The following is a 17,719-nucleotide window of genomic DNA, read 5'->3' as shown; positions in this document are numbered from 1 at the left end:
TCACCATTGATGAACAGAAATTTAACTACTACCCTAAAATTAGCAGCAAAAATTGCTGGAGAAAAAGAAATTAAACCAGTGAATAAAATATCAGAAACTGATGAAAAACTGGAGAGAATTTCAGATTGACAAGAATGGCCCTAAATCAAAAGTGGGATATGCAGAACTTTGTAAGACGATTCAAAAGCTGATTACAGAAGATGTCAGAAAGTTTAATTTTCCAATATTGTAAAGAAGGCAGGAATGGAAGCTAATAGGAGCTTAGATTCAGCAAAACAAAAACTGTGTTGGAAGAAAAGAAATTTTTGCACAGATGGTAAACAAATTATTAAAATTGTCAAGAGATTTTACAACTCTGTAAAAATGTGAAAAGGATTGGAACAGAGGAAAGAGAGCAGGGAAAAAAAACCCAGCAAAAGTTATATAAGTAGCACCTGTGCTCATAGAAGTCTATAAGGCTATAAGTTGTATGAAAAAAGGGAAATGCCCAGGTGAAGATGGGATTTCAATAGGCATTATTAAAGCAGCAGGAGAAGAATTTGCCAGTATGCTAGCTGCCTTTTTCACAAATTGTCTCACAAAATCTGACGTGCCTGAAGATTGGAATAACGCAATGATGGTTCTTTACAAAAAGGGCGAAAAAGAGGATATCAAGAACTATCGACCAATCAGTCTCCTATCAATAATTTATAAAATCTTCACCTAACTGCTGACATATAGGCTTGAATCCAAATTGGACGAAGCTCAACCAAAAGAACAGGCAGGATTTCAAAGTGGATTCAGTACAATGAATCACATCCAAACAATCAGGAAACTTATAGAGAGACATAAGGAATATGAATTACCATTGTGTATGGCCTTTGTTGATTTTGAGAAAACGTTAAACTCTGTCTTCACATCTGCTATTGTTAAGGCTCTAAATGCAATTGGGGTAGAGAAGACTTACATCAATATCATTACGGAAATATATGATGAAGCAACTGCAACTATTCGTTTGGACAAAGGAAAAACAAAGATAACACTTGGAAAAAGAGTCAGACAGAGTGATATTATCTCACCAAACTCTTTACTGCTGTTTTAGTAGTATTCAGAAAACTGGATTGGGATGAGAAAGGAATTGAAATAAATGGAGAATTTCTCAACCATTTGCATTTTGCCAATGGCACTGTAATTGAGAGAGAGAGAGAGATACCCTTAATTTCAATCTCATATAAACGCTTCAAGAGTTTACAATGTTGGACCCAATTGAATGCCTTCTGGAAATAAACAACATTGATGTTTTTGCTTTTGCCAAAAGCTTTAGTCACATGATGATAGAAGCAAAGTAGTTTGGTTATGTACACTTTTGCTTGCTCAACCCATACTAATTTGCCACAACACACATTATCTCTTAACACTTCATGAGTTCCCATTTCAACTATAATTTCCAGTATTCAGAGAGAAAGTAGTATTTTAGTTAAACTCATTGGGTGGTCGGCTGAAGTTGGTTTTCTGCAATTTCCAACTTTGAGGTGCGAATGTGAGCTGATCTCTCTGTCAAAAAGTCTCGCTGGAGAGAGCAACAGGCCTTACGTTACAATTATTCATTCATTACACTTCCCTCACTACAAGTTGAGAAAAAACTCATAGTTTAATAAATTGATTGCAGATGGCAGCACTACACATAACAAGCATTACACGGAAACAAACTTCACAGAAGGTTCACTATACATACACACATATTCCAACATGTACCAATTCTTTAGAAGTTCCGCAGAGGAATATGGACAAGGTGCATGTCTGATTTAGTAGTTAAACTCATTGGGCAATAGTATGATATGGTTTCCGTACCACCCTTTTTTAAGATTGGATACTTGCTAACGGAGTCCCTATCTCGTGAGATAATGCCTTCAGCCACACTACTCCTGTATAGATCTGTGCAACTAGTAAACAGAGCTGATTAATGCATTCCCTAAAGACTCTGAGCTAAATGTCATCCAGTTCTGGTGTCCTGTGAGCAAATAAATTAAGAAGCTGGAGGACATCTTGAATTTGCATTCCATTGAGTTCCTTATTAACCTGTGGTTCAATTCCCCCCCCCCCCTAAAGCATCACATTGTTAAAAATTGAATGCTAAAATACTGTTGAATACCTTACATTTTTTTTGTTCTTCATCCTAGACCCTTCGATGAATGTCCAACAGATTCCTTGCATCCATTATTAACGTAACTGAATAATGATTTTGGGTCACCATCAATATTATTTGCCAATCTAGATTCCACTTCTTTCTTGCTATGTCTATTAACTTTCACGTGAGTTGTGGCGTTTTTCTTTCCAGGATGCAATATGGTGATTGACTGAACTATTTTCACTTGATTACCCCACTATAATTTTTTCCATCTTAGTGGTATTATGATGCTTATAAATTATGCTTGAACTAACATTTTTAATATAAAATCATGTAAAAGTTTTTTAAGTCAAGTTACATTGTCTTCTCTGATCTGCCACAGTCAAAATCAGTGAAGCTTCTAGAAATTGCCACTTAGTTTAAATATTTATTTTTGCACACACTGATAATGTGCCCCCTTCCAAACAGAAAACAGAAGAAAATAACGAAGAGAAAAAAAAAGTGATATTTTTCTGTTATTTATGCTGTGCATTTTAATCATAAAAGGAAAAACATCCTTTCTCTTCCCTTCTGTTATCAGTAGAGCCCGGATTATATGCACTATAAAAGTGACAAAATATGCTCTAAAAATATGCAAATATGCACATAAAAATTCAAAAATATGCACTCAAAAATTCAAAAATATACACTCAAAAATTCAAAAATATGCACTCAAAAATTCAAAAATATGCACTCAAAAATTCAAAAATATGCACTCAAAAATTTAAAAATATGCACTTAAAATACCAAAATGTACACTTAAGCACTAAAAATGCCAAAATATGCACTGAAAATTCCCAAAATATGTTTTAAACACCTCAGAATATGCACTAAAAATCTTGAGAAAGTAAAAAATTTGGAAATATATACAAAACATGAGAAAATATGCATTAAAAAATTATTATGCAAAAAAATGCAGATGTGTTTTTAAAATGCATCTTTTCCCATTTCTTCGTGCATGTTCAATTCCTCTCAAAATAATATTCATTTACAAAACATTCATTTACAAAAAATATCCCCTTATATATATACCCCTGCATATGCAAATTAACTTCTACATATTTTTTATTCAGGCATTTTTTAATTTTCAGTTTGTTGTACCTGCTCCATAACGAAAAAACCAGTAGCAAAAGAATTTCGACACTATTTCTAAAAAAAATTTAATACTTTGATATATCTATAGAAATAGAATTACAATAAAACGGTTAATATTGGTAAAATATTTTATAAATGTGTACTAATTCACTAAATTTCACCTGCGGGAAAAAAACCGATGTTATGAAAATATTATAAATAATATTTGAAAAATTGTAAGAAAAATTGAGTGAGCTTAAATAAACCTTTAAAAATATGCTTATACTGAAAATTCTTTGATTTTATGCATTTATATGCATTAATGCTAAAAAAAGCCAAAATATGCAAATGCATATGCACATATACATTTGCATATAATCCATGCTCTAGTTATCAGACTTCGCTGACTCTGCCCACTGGCAGTTGATTGGCAGAATGGGGGAGGGGGAAGGAAAGCATGTTATCAGGAGAAAACTTACAATGGTATCTGGGCTCGGGATTGAAGAAATGGTCATTTCCATGTGTGACTCACACTACATTTGAAATTTCTGTCTAATAAACAATCTCAATAAAAAATAAGTTTTTGTATTTAAAATAATTTTTGAAATTAGATAATATTTTCCAGGTTTAGATTTACTAAATAAAACAAACTTCCTATATTTTTCTTGTTTTTTAACCTCTATAGAAATTATTTAATCACACTGTGACTCACACTACACAAAAGGAAGTCATATTTTTTACTCATAGTGATGGTAAAATATCTTCCTCTTATGAGCGGGGAAAAAAAATCTTTTGGCGTAGTTTTTATCTTTAATAGTCATGCTTTTTATTTTATTATATATTATATAAGTTGAATCAGAAATAATCATTCCACAGAATGTTTTATGTGTGACTCACACTACACAGCAAATGTGACTCACACTACATTTCAAATTTCCAGTTTTAATTCAGATCATAAAGTCCAGTTTTAGGAAATTAAAGAGAAAAATGCAATGAAAATTATGACATTTATTCATCCCATCATAAAATTAGTGAACTCAAAACCACAGAATGTTTGTATGTGTGCAAGCAATGTTTGTAAGAAAGTGCATTCGTTTATCAAAAGGTGGTTCTGGTAATCTTGTCACAACAGCATTTCTTTTAATTTCTGCAACATCATCTGTTTCCGGCCATGAAAATTTTCTGGTGTCTAATATTTTAGAAACTTTAGTTATTTTCTTTAAATTGGAGGAAGAAATAATTTGTCCAGCAAAATGCTTAGTGGTTTTTTCCCCCAAGAAATGGGACCGAAACTCATTTACTAATATTGAAATTTTTGTTAACTGGAGTGCTCTCATTTGGTATCAAGGCTTGCTCATGTGCGCCAGTGATGAAATTGAATTCTTTATATTCTTTTGATACCAGTGAGAGTTTCACTTTATATGGCTCTAGCTTTAAAAAAAAAAAATACATCTTGTGTCTGGTATTGTGTGAATCTTGCATTCATTTGGGGCCCATAAATGATCTAATTTTGGTTTTTGTGATTCAATTGCTTCCTTTGCAACAAAGCTAACAGTGACACTGGGATATATATTCCCGCATGTTTGGAAAATTCCTCTGCTGTTCTAGAGTCAATGCTTCTAAAACGAGTAGCTTCTCTAACTCTACGCTTCAGTTTCACCCAGTCCATCAATTGCACCTTTACCATGGCTGATGGCTGTAAAATGCCATTCAAATTGATCAAGAATCATAGTGCCAAGACAAATGGAATATTTTTGCTTTAAGTGTTTTCCAGTATCATCTGATTGATAAATAACTTTGTCACATTTTGGAAACATCTCTTTTAATTTTTTCACTATTGTGACAGTGAAAACTGCCACTTTATATTTATCCTGTTGCATGTAATCAGATACAATGATCATTGGAAAAGAACATAATTCTCGATTATAATTAATATAGGTCATAGCAGTGAAAATTGTGCAGGAATTTGCTGCCCAGTATGCAGACTTGATTTCATCCTGGTAGGAAAATGCATAGTTTTCACTGAAATCCATGGTGATGAAAAGCTCGTTCTCTTGAACATTAGATTTTAGATACTTCAAGTGCCTGAATATTGTCTCATTTCTTCTCTTTTCTTCTTCCTTTTGGTTTCTTGTTGTTCTTTAGTTTTGGGAGCATTTTTTTTAAGAGCCTTATTTTGTCTTTCAGTTTCTGAATTCTGCATATTTGCCATATTCCCTCATTCGTTGTCTTTGCTCTGCTTTACGTTCTGCAGCTGTCTTGGGCATAATTACTAGAAAAATAGTTTTCAAATTGATGAATTCAATGAATTCAAATTCGATCAAATAACTTGATAAAATTATTTGTGTGAGGAAAGAAAATAATCATTTTATATAAACACATTGCATGTGGAAATGAGTAAAATGGCATGTCAGTGTGACTCACACTACATAATATTTCCAGTCACAGTTTATTTTTAACTGCAGTAAAAAATAAAATAACTCAACTAAATTATGACTTTTATGATGTATTAGGAAAATTTAATTTATGTTTAATGAAATCACATTGGTAACTTTGCAAACACAAAAAATGGTTCTTTTGTGTGACTCACACTACATCCATTAAACCTATTTTAAAAAATAAACTTGATATATATAATGCTTAGTACAAATAAACTTATGTGCAGTTTTCATTACTTCAACATTCAAATAATTAAGAGAAATAATGAAATTTAGTGTCAACTTACTTTTTAGCGGTCAAACTTGAAGTACAATAATCTGAGGAAATCGAGCAGAGGACATGTTGCTACAAGAGCAATTTCTGATTGTTGCTGTGGCCAGATTCAGATACACGCGATGCTTTTCAATAATTAAATCATAAAATTAAACTTCCTTAGCACAAAACTGAAGCAAAAAAATATTTTTAAAAGTAATTTAAAAAATGACCATCATGGTGTATTTTATCATGGAATTAACCAAATAAGAACATTTTAAGAATGAGATAATTTGGGATTCCCAAAATAAAGTGGATCAAGTTAGATGAGATCTCGGGATTGTCACTGTAAGGGATGAAAGTAAAAATTTAAAAATGAAAACAGTTTTGGAAACATCAATAAGAATCTTACTTGATATTTGAAACCAAGAACCGGAGACTGCGAAAGAATAGATTCATAATTTCATCAGCATTATTGAAATCATGGAAGAGAGATGAGCGGTAAACCATGTTTTCAGTAAGTGTCACCAGTCCCAAAGAAATACTTTGCTGTACAAAAAATTTCAATTACTCAGCACAAATTTATGAGTTCATATTGCCAAAGAAAATCACATTAATGTGAGAGATTAGTGCTCACAAAAGTACTTTACAGTTCACGTATCTTAAGTATGCAATTATTCACCTACATACAGACATCAGAACCTTGCTAAATACTTGATTCAGATACAATTCCTTCTGCATCACTATTTTTAAGAATCCTCATTGCACTGCATATAACAATATTTTACTTAATTTTTTCCTCAGTTTCATGAATTTTCCTTTAAAAAATACTTTGTTACATGCTGAGAGGAAACAAAAGTACACCTGTAAGGAACGCCAGGAATAAGTAAATAAAGTGCTATGCGTTCAGCTACCTTGTCAACATTTGTAACAAGTTTTTCCTTGAAAAAATAACCCACGAGTGCTGAAACATTTGTTCTGGTAAATAAGTTATTTGCTAGCGCTATTTTTTTTCTTAATTTCTTTATCAACAATATCTTAATATCACTTATGAATGCAGAGTACCTAAATGCACAGCACTTTGTAATAATCCCATATTTACTGATCGACTCCATATATTCAGATGCGACACATTTGAGGTTTCTAAATAAAGATAGCGTGCTCAGGACATAATGTATCAGTGTATTCAAACTTCTTTGTATTCTCTGCATTTTCTTAAGTTATATTTTTTTCCATTCAATAGACCGATTTTCTAGAAAGTTGACCAAAATATGATCTAAATTTGATAGAAAATTTCAATTTTTAAACATTTTAAAATATTTGCCTTCTTTTTCTTGAATATTGCAGCACAGTAGAATTGTTTCAAGTATATTGTATACTTCACATTTCTTATACAGGGTGATTCAGAAAAGATGGGGAAACTTTAAGAGAGGTGATAGTACACACCAATACAAACAATTGTCATCAAAGCAAAGAATGCATGGTCTAACATGAAACTCAAAACGTGCATTTCGAAACCATTTTTTTTTTTGCAAAATTCCTTTTATTCATATAAATTTCACCTACCTTGTCCAAGACTGTGAGACATTCCACTATAAAATCAGAGAGTTGCTCACCACCCAGACTCTCTTCCACATCATCACAACATGCTTGTAATAGTGATGATAAAAATTCATTTTCTGTAAATCCTTTTATGAGTTTATGACATCCTGAATTATTTGCAGACTCTGAGAATGTTTCTGATGATCTATCCACTTCATGACAGTATAATTCCATGGTTTTTTGTGCTCTATGCTCATTAGACTTGCTGCTTATGTTTTCAAGTTCATTTGAATAATTTCCATCCTCCATCTTTACACGAAATAGAAAAAGAAAAAAGATTAAAAAACAAACTCTGAAGTTGTACTTATATAAGAAAACAATGACAGTGGAAATAGGTTTTTAAAAAAACTATCTTTTAATTATGTGTTATCAGTGGTGTTGGAACCAGGGATGCTGTGGGTGTTGGAGCACCCACAATGCTTTGTAGCATGGGGCGGAGCATCCACAGAATTGATTCAGAAATAAAAATTTCCTACATAGATTTCTCATTCTTTTTGTAAATATTAAACATAAAAAAAAAATTGAAAAGAAACGAAACTGCCCGTTTCCCTCTAATGTGCTTTGAATCTTGCTTTAGCCTCTGGTTTCAAAACAAATTGATATAGCCTTTAGGAGCTGATAAAGGGCCCACTCTTCTTTTTCATAATTTTTGCTTGTGTCAAAGAAGTATGGAGGGTAACCAGGCATCGTATGTTCTAGCAGAAACATCGGAACCAGGGTGGGAGGGGGTGCTGTGGCTGCCTGAGCACCCAGTAAAATGGAAACCTTTTACTGATTGTTTCTGTAAAAAAAACTAACAATTTTTTTTCACCCTATACATCTTGTTCTGTCGGATTGTTTTATGTATACGTATCCAGCAGGGTTTAAGCTGGATAAAAAAATTCCTTTCGAAAAAAAGCGAAAATGGGGGGGGGGGAAAGCTTTAGCAAACTGCTACAATGCTAATGTAATGATTGATGGTTGGATGTCTACTCATTTTGTACCTCCTGTATGCATTTTTGCGGCTACTACTAGAAGTGGCTACTACTTCTTTCGCATTCTACGATTTTCTTTCGCATTTTGCAAAAAATGCAACCGTAGCTTAAACCCTGGTGTCCAGTAGTTGTGCATGGTCAGGCACCTATGAAGAGTATTTCTGTAGAGAGAAAGAGAAAGCACACATCTTTTTTTTCTCGATTGTGTCTCAGCAGGCATCCCTCCTGTCCCTCAGGGTAAAAGTGTTTTACAATGAATGAAATTCTGCATTAATGGGGCGATCCAGATACATGTTTCAGTAGACCATTTGAATGCCCCAAGAGAATGCATGATTTTTTTGGAAAAATTTGTCTTGTTGTTTGTGACTGATACAAACAGATATATGGGTTAATTTGCTTATGTCACAGCAGCTTGGCTGTTCATTTCCTTCAAACTATTCATCAAGATAAAATTACTTCTGTGTGCGTGGAATTTCTTCTTGAAGCAACTAGGTAAGCAATAATTCTATTTATATAGTATTAAGTGGTTCTCAAAGGTTTGCCAACCCTCTTTGTCCTAGCCATCATTTCTTCGCTGCCTCCAAGAATAGTTCAGAAAAAGAGAAAAAAAAATTTATAGCACAGAACTGACGTGCATTAATGTTGCTAATTCAGAGCAACACCCCTAGGAGCCCTGACGCACTCTACGAACCACTGATAGTAATTATAACTAATCAAACCTGAGAGAAAAAAACTTTTGATAGATTTTGATTTAACCATCTTCTCTAATTTCTAATTATCAAAGCAATTATTACTTCTCTAATTTAGTCTACTGGGAAAAAAGAGGAGGATAAGTGCAAATCTGGTGGGCAACAGAACGGTCGTTATTGCCGTCCATTGGACTTTGATCCCTTATCTACTTTTCAAGCAACCACAGACAATGTTGGCCCATTTTTCCTGAGAACCGTGAAGAGGTATTCAATTACATGAATTTATCATACTTACCAAAATTGTCACAATTATGCACATTAACTGGATCTGTCTCATTTACCATAACATACATATATATATTATGGTGTGGCAATTTGCACCTTCTCGTGGTAGAGCCTGTAAGTAGCCATGTTTAACACGTGGTGAATGGACGCAGATGGGCTTCCTCCACCCCATACTGGCCAGCATGGAGGATTACGACCAAAAACCCTCTAAAAAGAAATATGAACCCTGTCAATAAACTAAGGTCCCCAGTCCCCAGAAGTCTGAGTGTCCCTGGTTATGGCAGCAACCAGCAAGACATGAAGACAGAGGTTGCTAAGAATCTCTGGGTAGGACCAGGCTGCAATAAGATGACCTTGACCACGTATAATGGACGATCTCTTTCTTCAGAAAATTGTTTGCAGGAGTTGGAAGAACTGTAAAAAGAATAAATTGGGGGACATCTTAGGCATCTGTGAAATAAGACGAAAAATGAAGGAGAAAATCGAACTTGCAAGTGGACATGTATTTCACTACAGAGGAACAGATAATGGAAGGACCAGTGGAGTAGGATTTCTAATTCATAAAAAGTGGAAAAATCACATCATTGAGTTAGATAGTACATCTGATAAATTTGCAAAGCTGGTTATGCAAATATCAAGCAGATAATGGATACAGATTATACAAGTCTATGCACCAACAAACAAGCTATTCTGAAGTAAAAGACTTATGAAGAACTAGATGAGCTGCATAGTAAAGGAAACCATCATATCAAAATAGTAATGGGTGACTTCAATGCCAGAATTGGAGAGAGAAGAAATGGTGAAAGCTCGGTTGGAAGTCATGGTTACGGTGTGCAAAACGACAGAGGAAACCAACTTGTCGAATTTACAGAGAACATACAGTTATGCAACACGAATTAATTTTTTAAGAAGAAACCCCAAAGAAAGTGGACCTGGAGAAGTCTAACTGGAGCAACTAGTGAGATCGACTACATAATATCTAATAAGAAGCATATGATACAAGACTGCAGTGTTCTCAACAAATTCAATACAGGAAGTGGTCATCGACATGTTAGATGTAAAATAAGGCTTAACACTAAAATGGAAAGAGTGAAACTTATCAAAAATAGAAAAACTGTCATCGATATGGTAAAGCTTCAAGAACATCGATATAAATTCCAGTTAGAGCTGAAGAACTGATTTGATTTGCTATATAACACCACTGAGGATGGACAAGATGTCACCACGCTGAACAAAACTTTAACCACTACCCGAAAAGAAGTTGCTGGAGAAAAAGAAATCAAACCGAAGAAGAAAATAACAGAAGAAACAAAGAAACTTATGAAAGACCGGAGAGAATTTCAGATTAAGAAGAATGGCCCTAAATCAAAAGTGGAATATGCAGAACTTTGCAATACAGTACGAAAGAGGATTACAGAAGATGTCAGGAAGTTTAATTGCAATATTGTAAAGAAAGCATTGGAAGATAATAGGAGCTTAAAATCAGCAAAACGAAAACTGTGTAGAGAGGAAATTTTTGCACTAAAAAGGAAAGATGGAAACGAAATCATTAGTATTGTTGAGGAATTTTATAATACTCTATACAAACATGAAGAACAAGATCGGAACAAAGGAAAGGGAGCAAAAAGAAAAGAAAATGGAGCAGAATTTGTACAAGTAGCACCTGTGCTGAAAGAGGAACTCTATAAGGCTATAAGATGTATGAAAAAGAGAAATGCCCAGGTGAAGATGGGATTTCAATAGATATTGTTAAAGAAGCAGGAGAAAAATTTGCCATTATGCTAGCTGCCTTATTCACATATTGTCTCACAAAATTGGATGTGCCTGAAGATTGGAATAACGGAATGATGGTTTTTCTTTACAAAAAGGGCGAAAAAAAAGGATATCAAGAACTATCAACCAATTGTTCTCTTATCATCAAGAACTATCGACCAATCGGTCTCATATCAGTAATTTATAAAATCTTCACTTAACTGCTGACATATAGGCTTGAATCCAAATTGGACGAAGCTCAACCAAAAGAACAGGCAGTATTTCAAAGTGGATTCAGTACAATGAATCGCATCCAAACAATCCGGAAACTTATAGAGACACATAAGGAATATGAATTACCATTGTGCATGGCCTTTGTTGATTTTGAGAAAGTGTTAAACTCTGTCTTCACATCTGCTGTTGTTAAAGCTCTAGATGTAATTGGGGTAGAGAAGACTTACATCAATATCATCAAGAAAAAAGCAACTGCAACGATTCTGTTTGGATAAAGTAAAAGCAAAAGGAAAAGCATTAAACTCGGAAAAGGAGTCAGACAGGGTGATACCACCTCACCAAACTCTTTACTGTTTTAGTAGAAGTATTCAGAAAACTGGATTGGGATAAAAAAGGAATTAAAATAAATGGAGAATTTCTCAACCATTTGCGTTTTGCAGACAACATTGTTGTTATCAGCAGTAATCCAGACGAACTAGAAGAAATGACAGAAGAATTGGCAAAGGCAAGTATTCAGGTGGGCTTGAAAATGAATCTGCAAAAGACTCAAGTTATGTTCAACCCCTTTGCATTGAATAGGACAATCTTGCTCAACAACACAGAGATAGAAGAAGTAGAAAGCTATGTATACCTGGGACAAGAAATTACCATGAACAACGGAATCATTAATGAAATAAACAGAAGGATCAGGATTGGATGGAGCACTTTTGGCAAAAACTGCAATTCTGAAGAGTCGCATGCCATTATGCCTGAAAAGAAAAGTGTTTAACCAGTGTGTGCTACCAGCACTGACGTATGGAGCTGAAACATGGACACTCAAAAGCAAGATGATACAAAGGCTACAGACAACACAAAGGAGCATGAAAAGATGTATGCTAGGCATCACAAGGAGAGACAGAAAACGAATCACTTGGATAAGGAACCACACAAAGGAATGATATCATGGAAAGAATTAAACGTTTGAAATGGAAATGGGCTGGACATATTGCAAGAAGGCAGGACAACGGATGGACCACAAATATTCTAGATTGGTACCCCCATGGTGTTAAATATCCGAGAATGCGTCCGCATGCAAGATGGATTGACGAGATCAGGAAAGTGGCAGGACTCAACTAGATGGCTAAAGCGTCAGACAGCAGAATGGAAAAATTTATAGGAGACCTTCATCCAACAGTGGATTGAAAATGGTTGTTGTTGATGATGATTGCAAATCGATACGATTCAGCATTCACAACTGCCATATAACTTTGTCTAATGCCTGCTGCTTGAGAACTCAAAACTGATTGTATATACTCTATTGCTTTGCTATGTTTCTATCCTTAACCATTTGGCTGCAGGAACAGTAAAAAAAATGCTCACTACAGGAATATTACAGAATTTCTCTTTTGTTTTCTTTTGTGAAAAATAGATGACAGCCAAACTCAGAAGCTGTAAAATCAATACAATCGAAAAAAAAAGTGTGACTCAAATGTAAAATCTAGGTTCGAACCCAAAACTACCTACACGATATTAACTGTAGTCAGACACTCTGTCATAACTCAATCACATGTATACCCTCCCACACAGTACAAGCAAACCTGGCGGAGAATAGACAATAAAAAAATATAGAATTGTCCCGAATTGTTTGCACAGTGGATATCTCTGTAACCATTGACTTTCGAAACATACTTTCAATTACAAAAAGTTTTTAAATGATTTGCAGCTACTTAAAATCCCTCAATTTGTTTGAGAGGTTATAAAGAAATTAACTTTTTATACAGTCCCCGTGTACTCAAAAACTGAATTAGAAAGTTGTTGCTCTGTCTTTTCTGAGGTCAACAAAATAATTCTATGTTTCTAAGTGTAATATTCACCGAGATTCAAATTTAAAAAAGGAGAAAAATTAGGGGAAAACTCTAAATGCGGGAAAACTGTTTTATTCGCATTTAACATTTTTCCGAAAAATTCTTTTCTTCTGAATTTGAATATCTCAGTGAATATTGCATTTCGAAACAGAAATCGGAGAAAACAGCTCTAAATGTGAGAAACTATTCTAGCCGCATTTAATGCTGTTTTCGACAAAAAAATTCCTGTTTTACAAGTAATTAGAGAGAGCTTGAATGCATACGCTATCTATGTGTAATTCTAAGAATTTCATCTTAAAGAAAACAATTTCTAATCATCACAGGATAATTGAGAAGGCTACTAGGCTCATATGAGGATGACAGGAGTGCTCCGAGGGTTAATCACTAAAGTAACTTTTTACTAAAAATGGTGTTGGTTAAATATTTTGTCAAATTTTGATCAGCAAGAATGGTGGTTAAGAAAATTTCTAGATTATTGTCCAATTTCTATCAGTACCACTATTTTGCAAGTTATTAAATCACATACTCAATCTGCTTTACTCTTGTGAAGCAATCAGAGAATTTTCCCAATATAACTTAATTTTTATAGTTTGTTTTGCCGTGAGAATTCACGATAAAAAATAATATGAGAGTTAATTTTTGTATAAACTTAAACAGAGAGGAACAACTATAATATAATCCTTTATTCTATTGAAGATTTCTTTTCTAGCCTGTTGGTGCTTTTCTTCCTGGTCAACGATGGTCTGCAGGGCCGTTTAAGAACATCATGGGCCCCTGGGCCAAATGGTTTTTCTGAGGCCCTACCAGGTAAGTTCTAGAAAATTTCAACCAAATCTCATTTTTGTGAGGCCCCTCTTCTCTTGGGTGCCCGGGCGGGCCCATGCGTTAAGACGGCACTGAAGGTCTGCCATTTTCTTCTGTTCTTCTGTTGGCTATTATTCCTTCCCCTTCTGGGTTACTATTTCCTTTTTTTCTCCTATTGGTTATCTGAAGGTGATGTCTCATTTGGAAGTTCGATGTAATTACAATAAGCTTTACTGGGACATTCGAATTTATTGAGTCCGTTAATACACATACAACCATTTTCGGAGCTTGGAAACACCCTTTTGGAAAAAGTTTCCATTTACCTTACAAACCCTACCAATTAAACTAGCGATTTTCAGTTAGCATTATCCGGTACGAGTTCACATCCTATCTGAGGATTGTGAATGACTTTGTAACTAACCATAACTTTTTACCAGGCAGATTGTTTAAAAATTATGAAAACATTTTTAAAAAAATGTGAAAAATTCAGATTCGCTGTAAAAGAACAGCAAAAATTTCAGATGACTTGTGTTATCCGAAGCAAAGTGTTTTAATCAGGGCAGTTTTATCACTTAACAAATGGGAGCAAAAACCTAATTTTGACGTGTGGCCTCCTGCAACTGAGGTCAAAGATATTTGGTTAGTCAGTTATTGTTCAAATTTTGGGGCCTCAAAACCATGAGGACCAAAATAAATTCTCCAGTAGCCCATGTGAAAATCTGGCCTTAATGACACCTGGAGGGTGATAAAGAAATAATGAGAAATCTAGCACAACAATTTATGAGATTATGTAAACTGGAAGGTGGATGTTCCTAGTCAGGTGAGGGGGACCTAGAATGTTGTACCTGGGGTTCATTAAACTGTCAAGACGGACATGGTTCCGAAGCAATATAAAAATTATTCCAATTATTCTTAATTTACATAAATCTCCCAGAAACACTCAACTACACAACTAGACACTTTGCCACTGAATGCATAATTTACCTTATCATTAATCACGGCTCTGATCAAGATCTTAAACAGAATCTGACTTCTATCTCTGACTAGTGCTCCTCATGATGATCAATGCCTATTAACACGGCAAAAACAATTTCTACGTAGCCATCTAAACTTTGATATTCCTAGAATTCCAGCTAGTGGCTAAGCCATCCTACTTTTTAATTATACTTGACCATTCCCAAAAACTTGAACCTATTTTCGCTTCTACTGATTGCTTCTCTGTCCTGGCATCATTTAGTTGAATGGAACAAACTCTTCTCTGCTAATGTTGATTCCCCTACAATCACCTAGTTTTAAGCAATGTTAAACAATACATGCATCAAACTGAAACGAATTCTCTTGTGTACGTCTCCTGGGCTAACAATATTTTGTAAATAAATAATAAATAAATCAAAACATGTTTTTTATATATACGCCCCTATTTCATAAATCCGCGCATTATTCGAGAAATTAAATTTTCACATTAAACACTATAAACGAACTCTTGAATTTGTATCATGGATATTGAAAAAATAAGCAATTAATCTTATTAAAAAGTACGCACGTTTTACCAATGAAATTTTTTGCTAGTTTCGAAACTAAACTCAGCGCCACATTCCTCAGGCTAGAAAATTTCTTGGATAATAATTCAGGTGAGGATTTCATATTTCTTCAACTGCGGTCTGTTGCCATCATTCACCCACTAGATAAAATGAAGAAAATCAGTTGTGAGACACTTGTTGAGCTTATGTAATGTGGCCATATTTAAAAAAAAAAGGACATTTCATAGATGCGCAACTCACGTTAAATAATGAATTCATGGTTGAAAAATTTCAAACTCTCTTAGAATACTTGACAAAATAAGCATTTTCCATAAAATGATGAGTGAACCGAATGCTACCAAACAAATAATTCTCTTCCAACAAAAACAAGACATATGGTCATCTTCTATTTGAACTATATTTGTATATATGGTCATGCGTCATGCTGACTTTTCCTCCGTATTTCCAACGAAGTTTGCTGGGATTTTTATTCTTCACGGAAATTAAGGAGTAAACTTACTTTCACAGATTGTACAGGTAGTGCCGTCTGAAGGCATGGGCCCACCCGGCGCCGGCCCGGGGGCCTCAGGAGAAAATGAGTCTCACAAAAATGAGATATGGTTGAAATTTTCGAAAATTTGTCTGGTAAGGATCTCAAAAAAATCACTTGGCCCGGGGGCCCACGATGCTCTTAAGACGGCTCTGTGTACAGGGTGTTCCAAAAAGAATCACTCGATTTGAAATGCGTATACTATGAAAAATATTGAACATAGACACTTAAGATTAATTTTATATTACATGGCCAATCATAAAGTTTTTTACAAACCAAATTAAAAGTGCTGAATATGTCCACCTTGGGATGCACGGCATATGTCTATACGGTAGTCAAATTCGTCCCAAACTTTTGCGAGCATGTTTGCATCCACTGCGAGTGAATTTCTGCAAAACTGTCGGATGCGCTCCACATTTTCGTCTGACATGCAAAGACGGCCAGGGGATTTCCCTTTACACAGACAACCCGTGTCTTGGAATTGTTTATACCATCGCCTAATGCTCTGAGTGGTAGGAAGTTCAACACCAGGGTATTGTCGACGAAAAGCAAGATGAACAGTTGTTACGGACTCACACTTCGCGAATCTTGGAACGCAAAACGATTTCTGTTGTGCAGTCGACATCTTGACAAACACTGAAGTGGCGGTCGAAGGAAGAACGTTAGCGCTACCTATTGGCACCTGCGTGAAACTCGAGATTTTCCTCTTTCTACCAAAACATTATTCGATCAAAACGGATTAAAAGCTGAATAGTTATGATTTTTTTATAATCGGATGATTCTTTCTGAAACACCCTATATAATGAAAATAAAATTAATTATTTTTTGCAATGCAGTGAATGGTAGAGAGTATATCTTCGTACTGCAGACCATAGTTCCCCATATCGAAGGTTGTTGAGAAGCATAAGTACAGAAATTTTTAGTGTTATTCATGATTTTATAAAAAATACTGGGAAAAAAACACTGCTTAAAACAAACTGATTGAACTTAAAACCAATTAATTAAATAGACATATATTCCATTACTCACGCTTCATAGCAGCTGCTTACTAATGTTGATTCTATATTCTCGAAAATTTGCCATAATCGCCGTGTTATGCGTTGTTGATCTGCATATCATTAAAATGGCCCTTTTCTCAATTTCGTTATTGATTGAATTAAAAAATTAAGACATTCTAATACATTTTTTCTCTCTCTTTTTAAATAGAGTCATAGATTCAGGTGAACATTAAATCCAATACAATTTTTTTTCTGGAATCGGGTTGCGATGAATTCAGATAGCATTCACTAATTGATTGCAGAAAATGACTCCCTAGGAGAGACACCTGCTGAGCGTCCAAAATAAATATACCGGCAAAATAAAATCTTGTAGAAAATCGCCCGGGTCCCCCGGTGGCCGAAGTGCTTATATGTTGCTTCTTATGACAGAGCTTGGGTGCCTAGCCGTTTCTCCAGTTTCTCCTGCAGAAAATCGTAAAATTTTACGAGCACTTAATTGTGCAATTAAAGATTTTTAATGAAAGGTTGCCCACACAGGGCCTCAACTGAAGGAGGG

The 17,719-nt window shown here is 34.7% G+C and overlaps 1 protein-coding gene across 4 annotated transcripts in view; it reads right to left on the bottom strand.

Annotated features, from left to right (window-relative positions):
- The window catches only part of LOC149074679 (uncharacterized), a 459,047-nt gene extending 443,294 nt beyond the window's left edge, over positions 1-15,753 (bottom strand). For all 4 annotated transcript variants that reach the window (XM_089247147.1, XM_089247149.1, XM_089247150.1 and 1 more), the window contains exons 1-3: positions 15,639-15,753; positions 7,478-7,762; positions 6,324-6,460 (exon numbers count right to left, since the gene is read on the bottom strand). In XM_089247147.1, the coding sequence (XP_089103273.1) occupies positions 6,324-6,460; positions 7,478-7,762 (422 nt within the window). In that variant the 5' untranslated portion in view covers positions 15,639-15,753. The remainder of the gene's footprint in view (positions 1-6,323; positions 6,461-7,477; positions 7,763-15,638) is intronic.
- Positions 15,754-17,719: the final 1,966 nt, after the last annotated feature.

This window comes from Pholcus phalangioides, unplaced genomic scaffold, assembly GCF_987345545.1.
Source record: "Pholcus phalangioides strain wild (caught in Gottingen) unplaced genomic scaffold, Ppha-v1.0 ptg000017l_1, whole genome shotgun sequence".
In the NCBI taxonomy this organism is placed as follows: domain Eukaryota; kingdom Metazoa; phylum Arthropoda; class Arachnida; order Araneae; family Pholcidae; genus Pholcus; species Pholcus phalangioides.
This window is presented reverse-complemented; position numbering and strand designations above follow the sequence as displayed.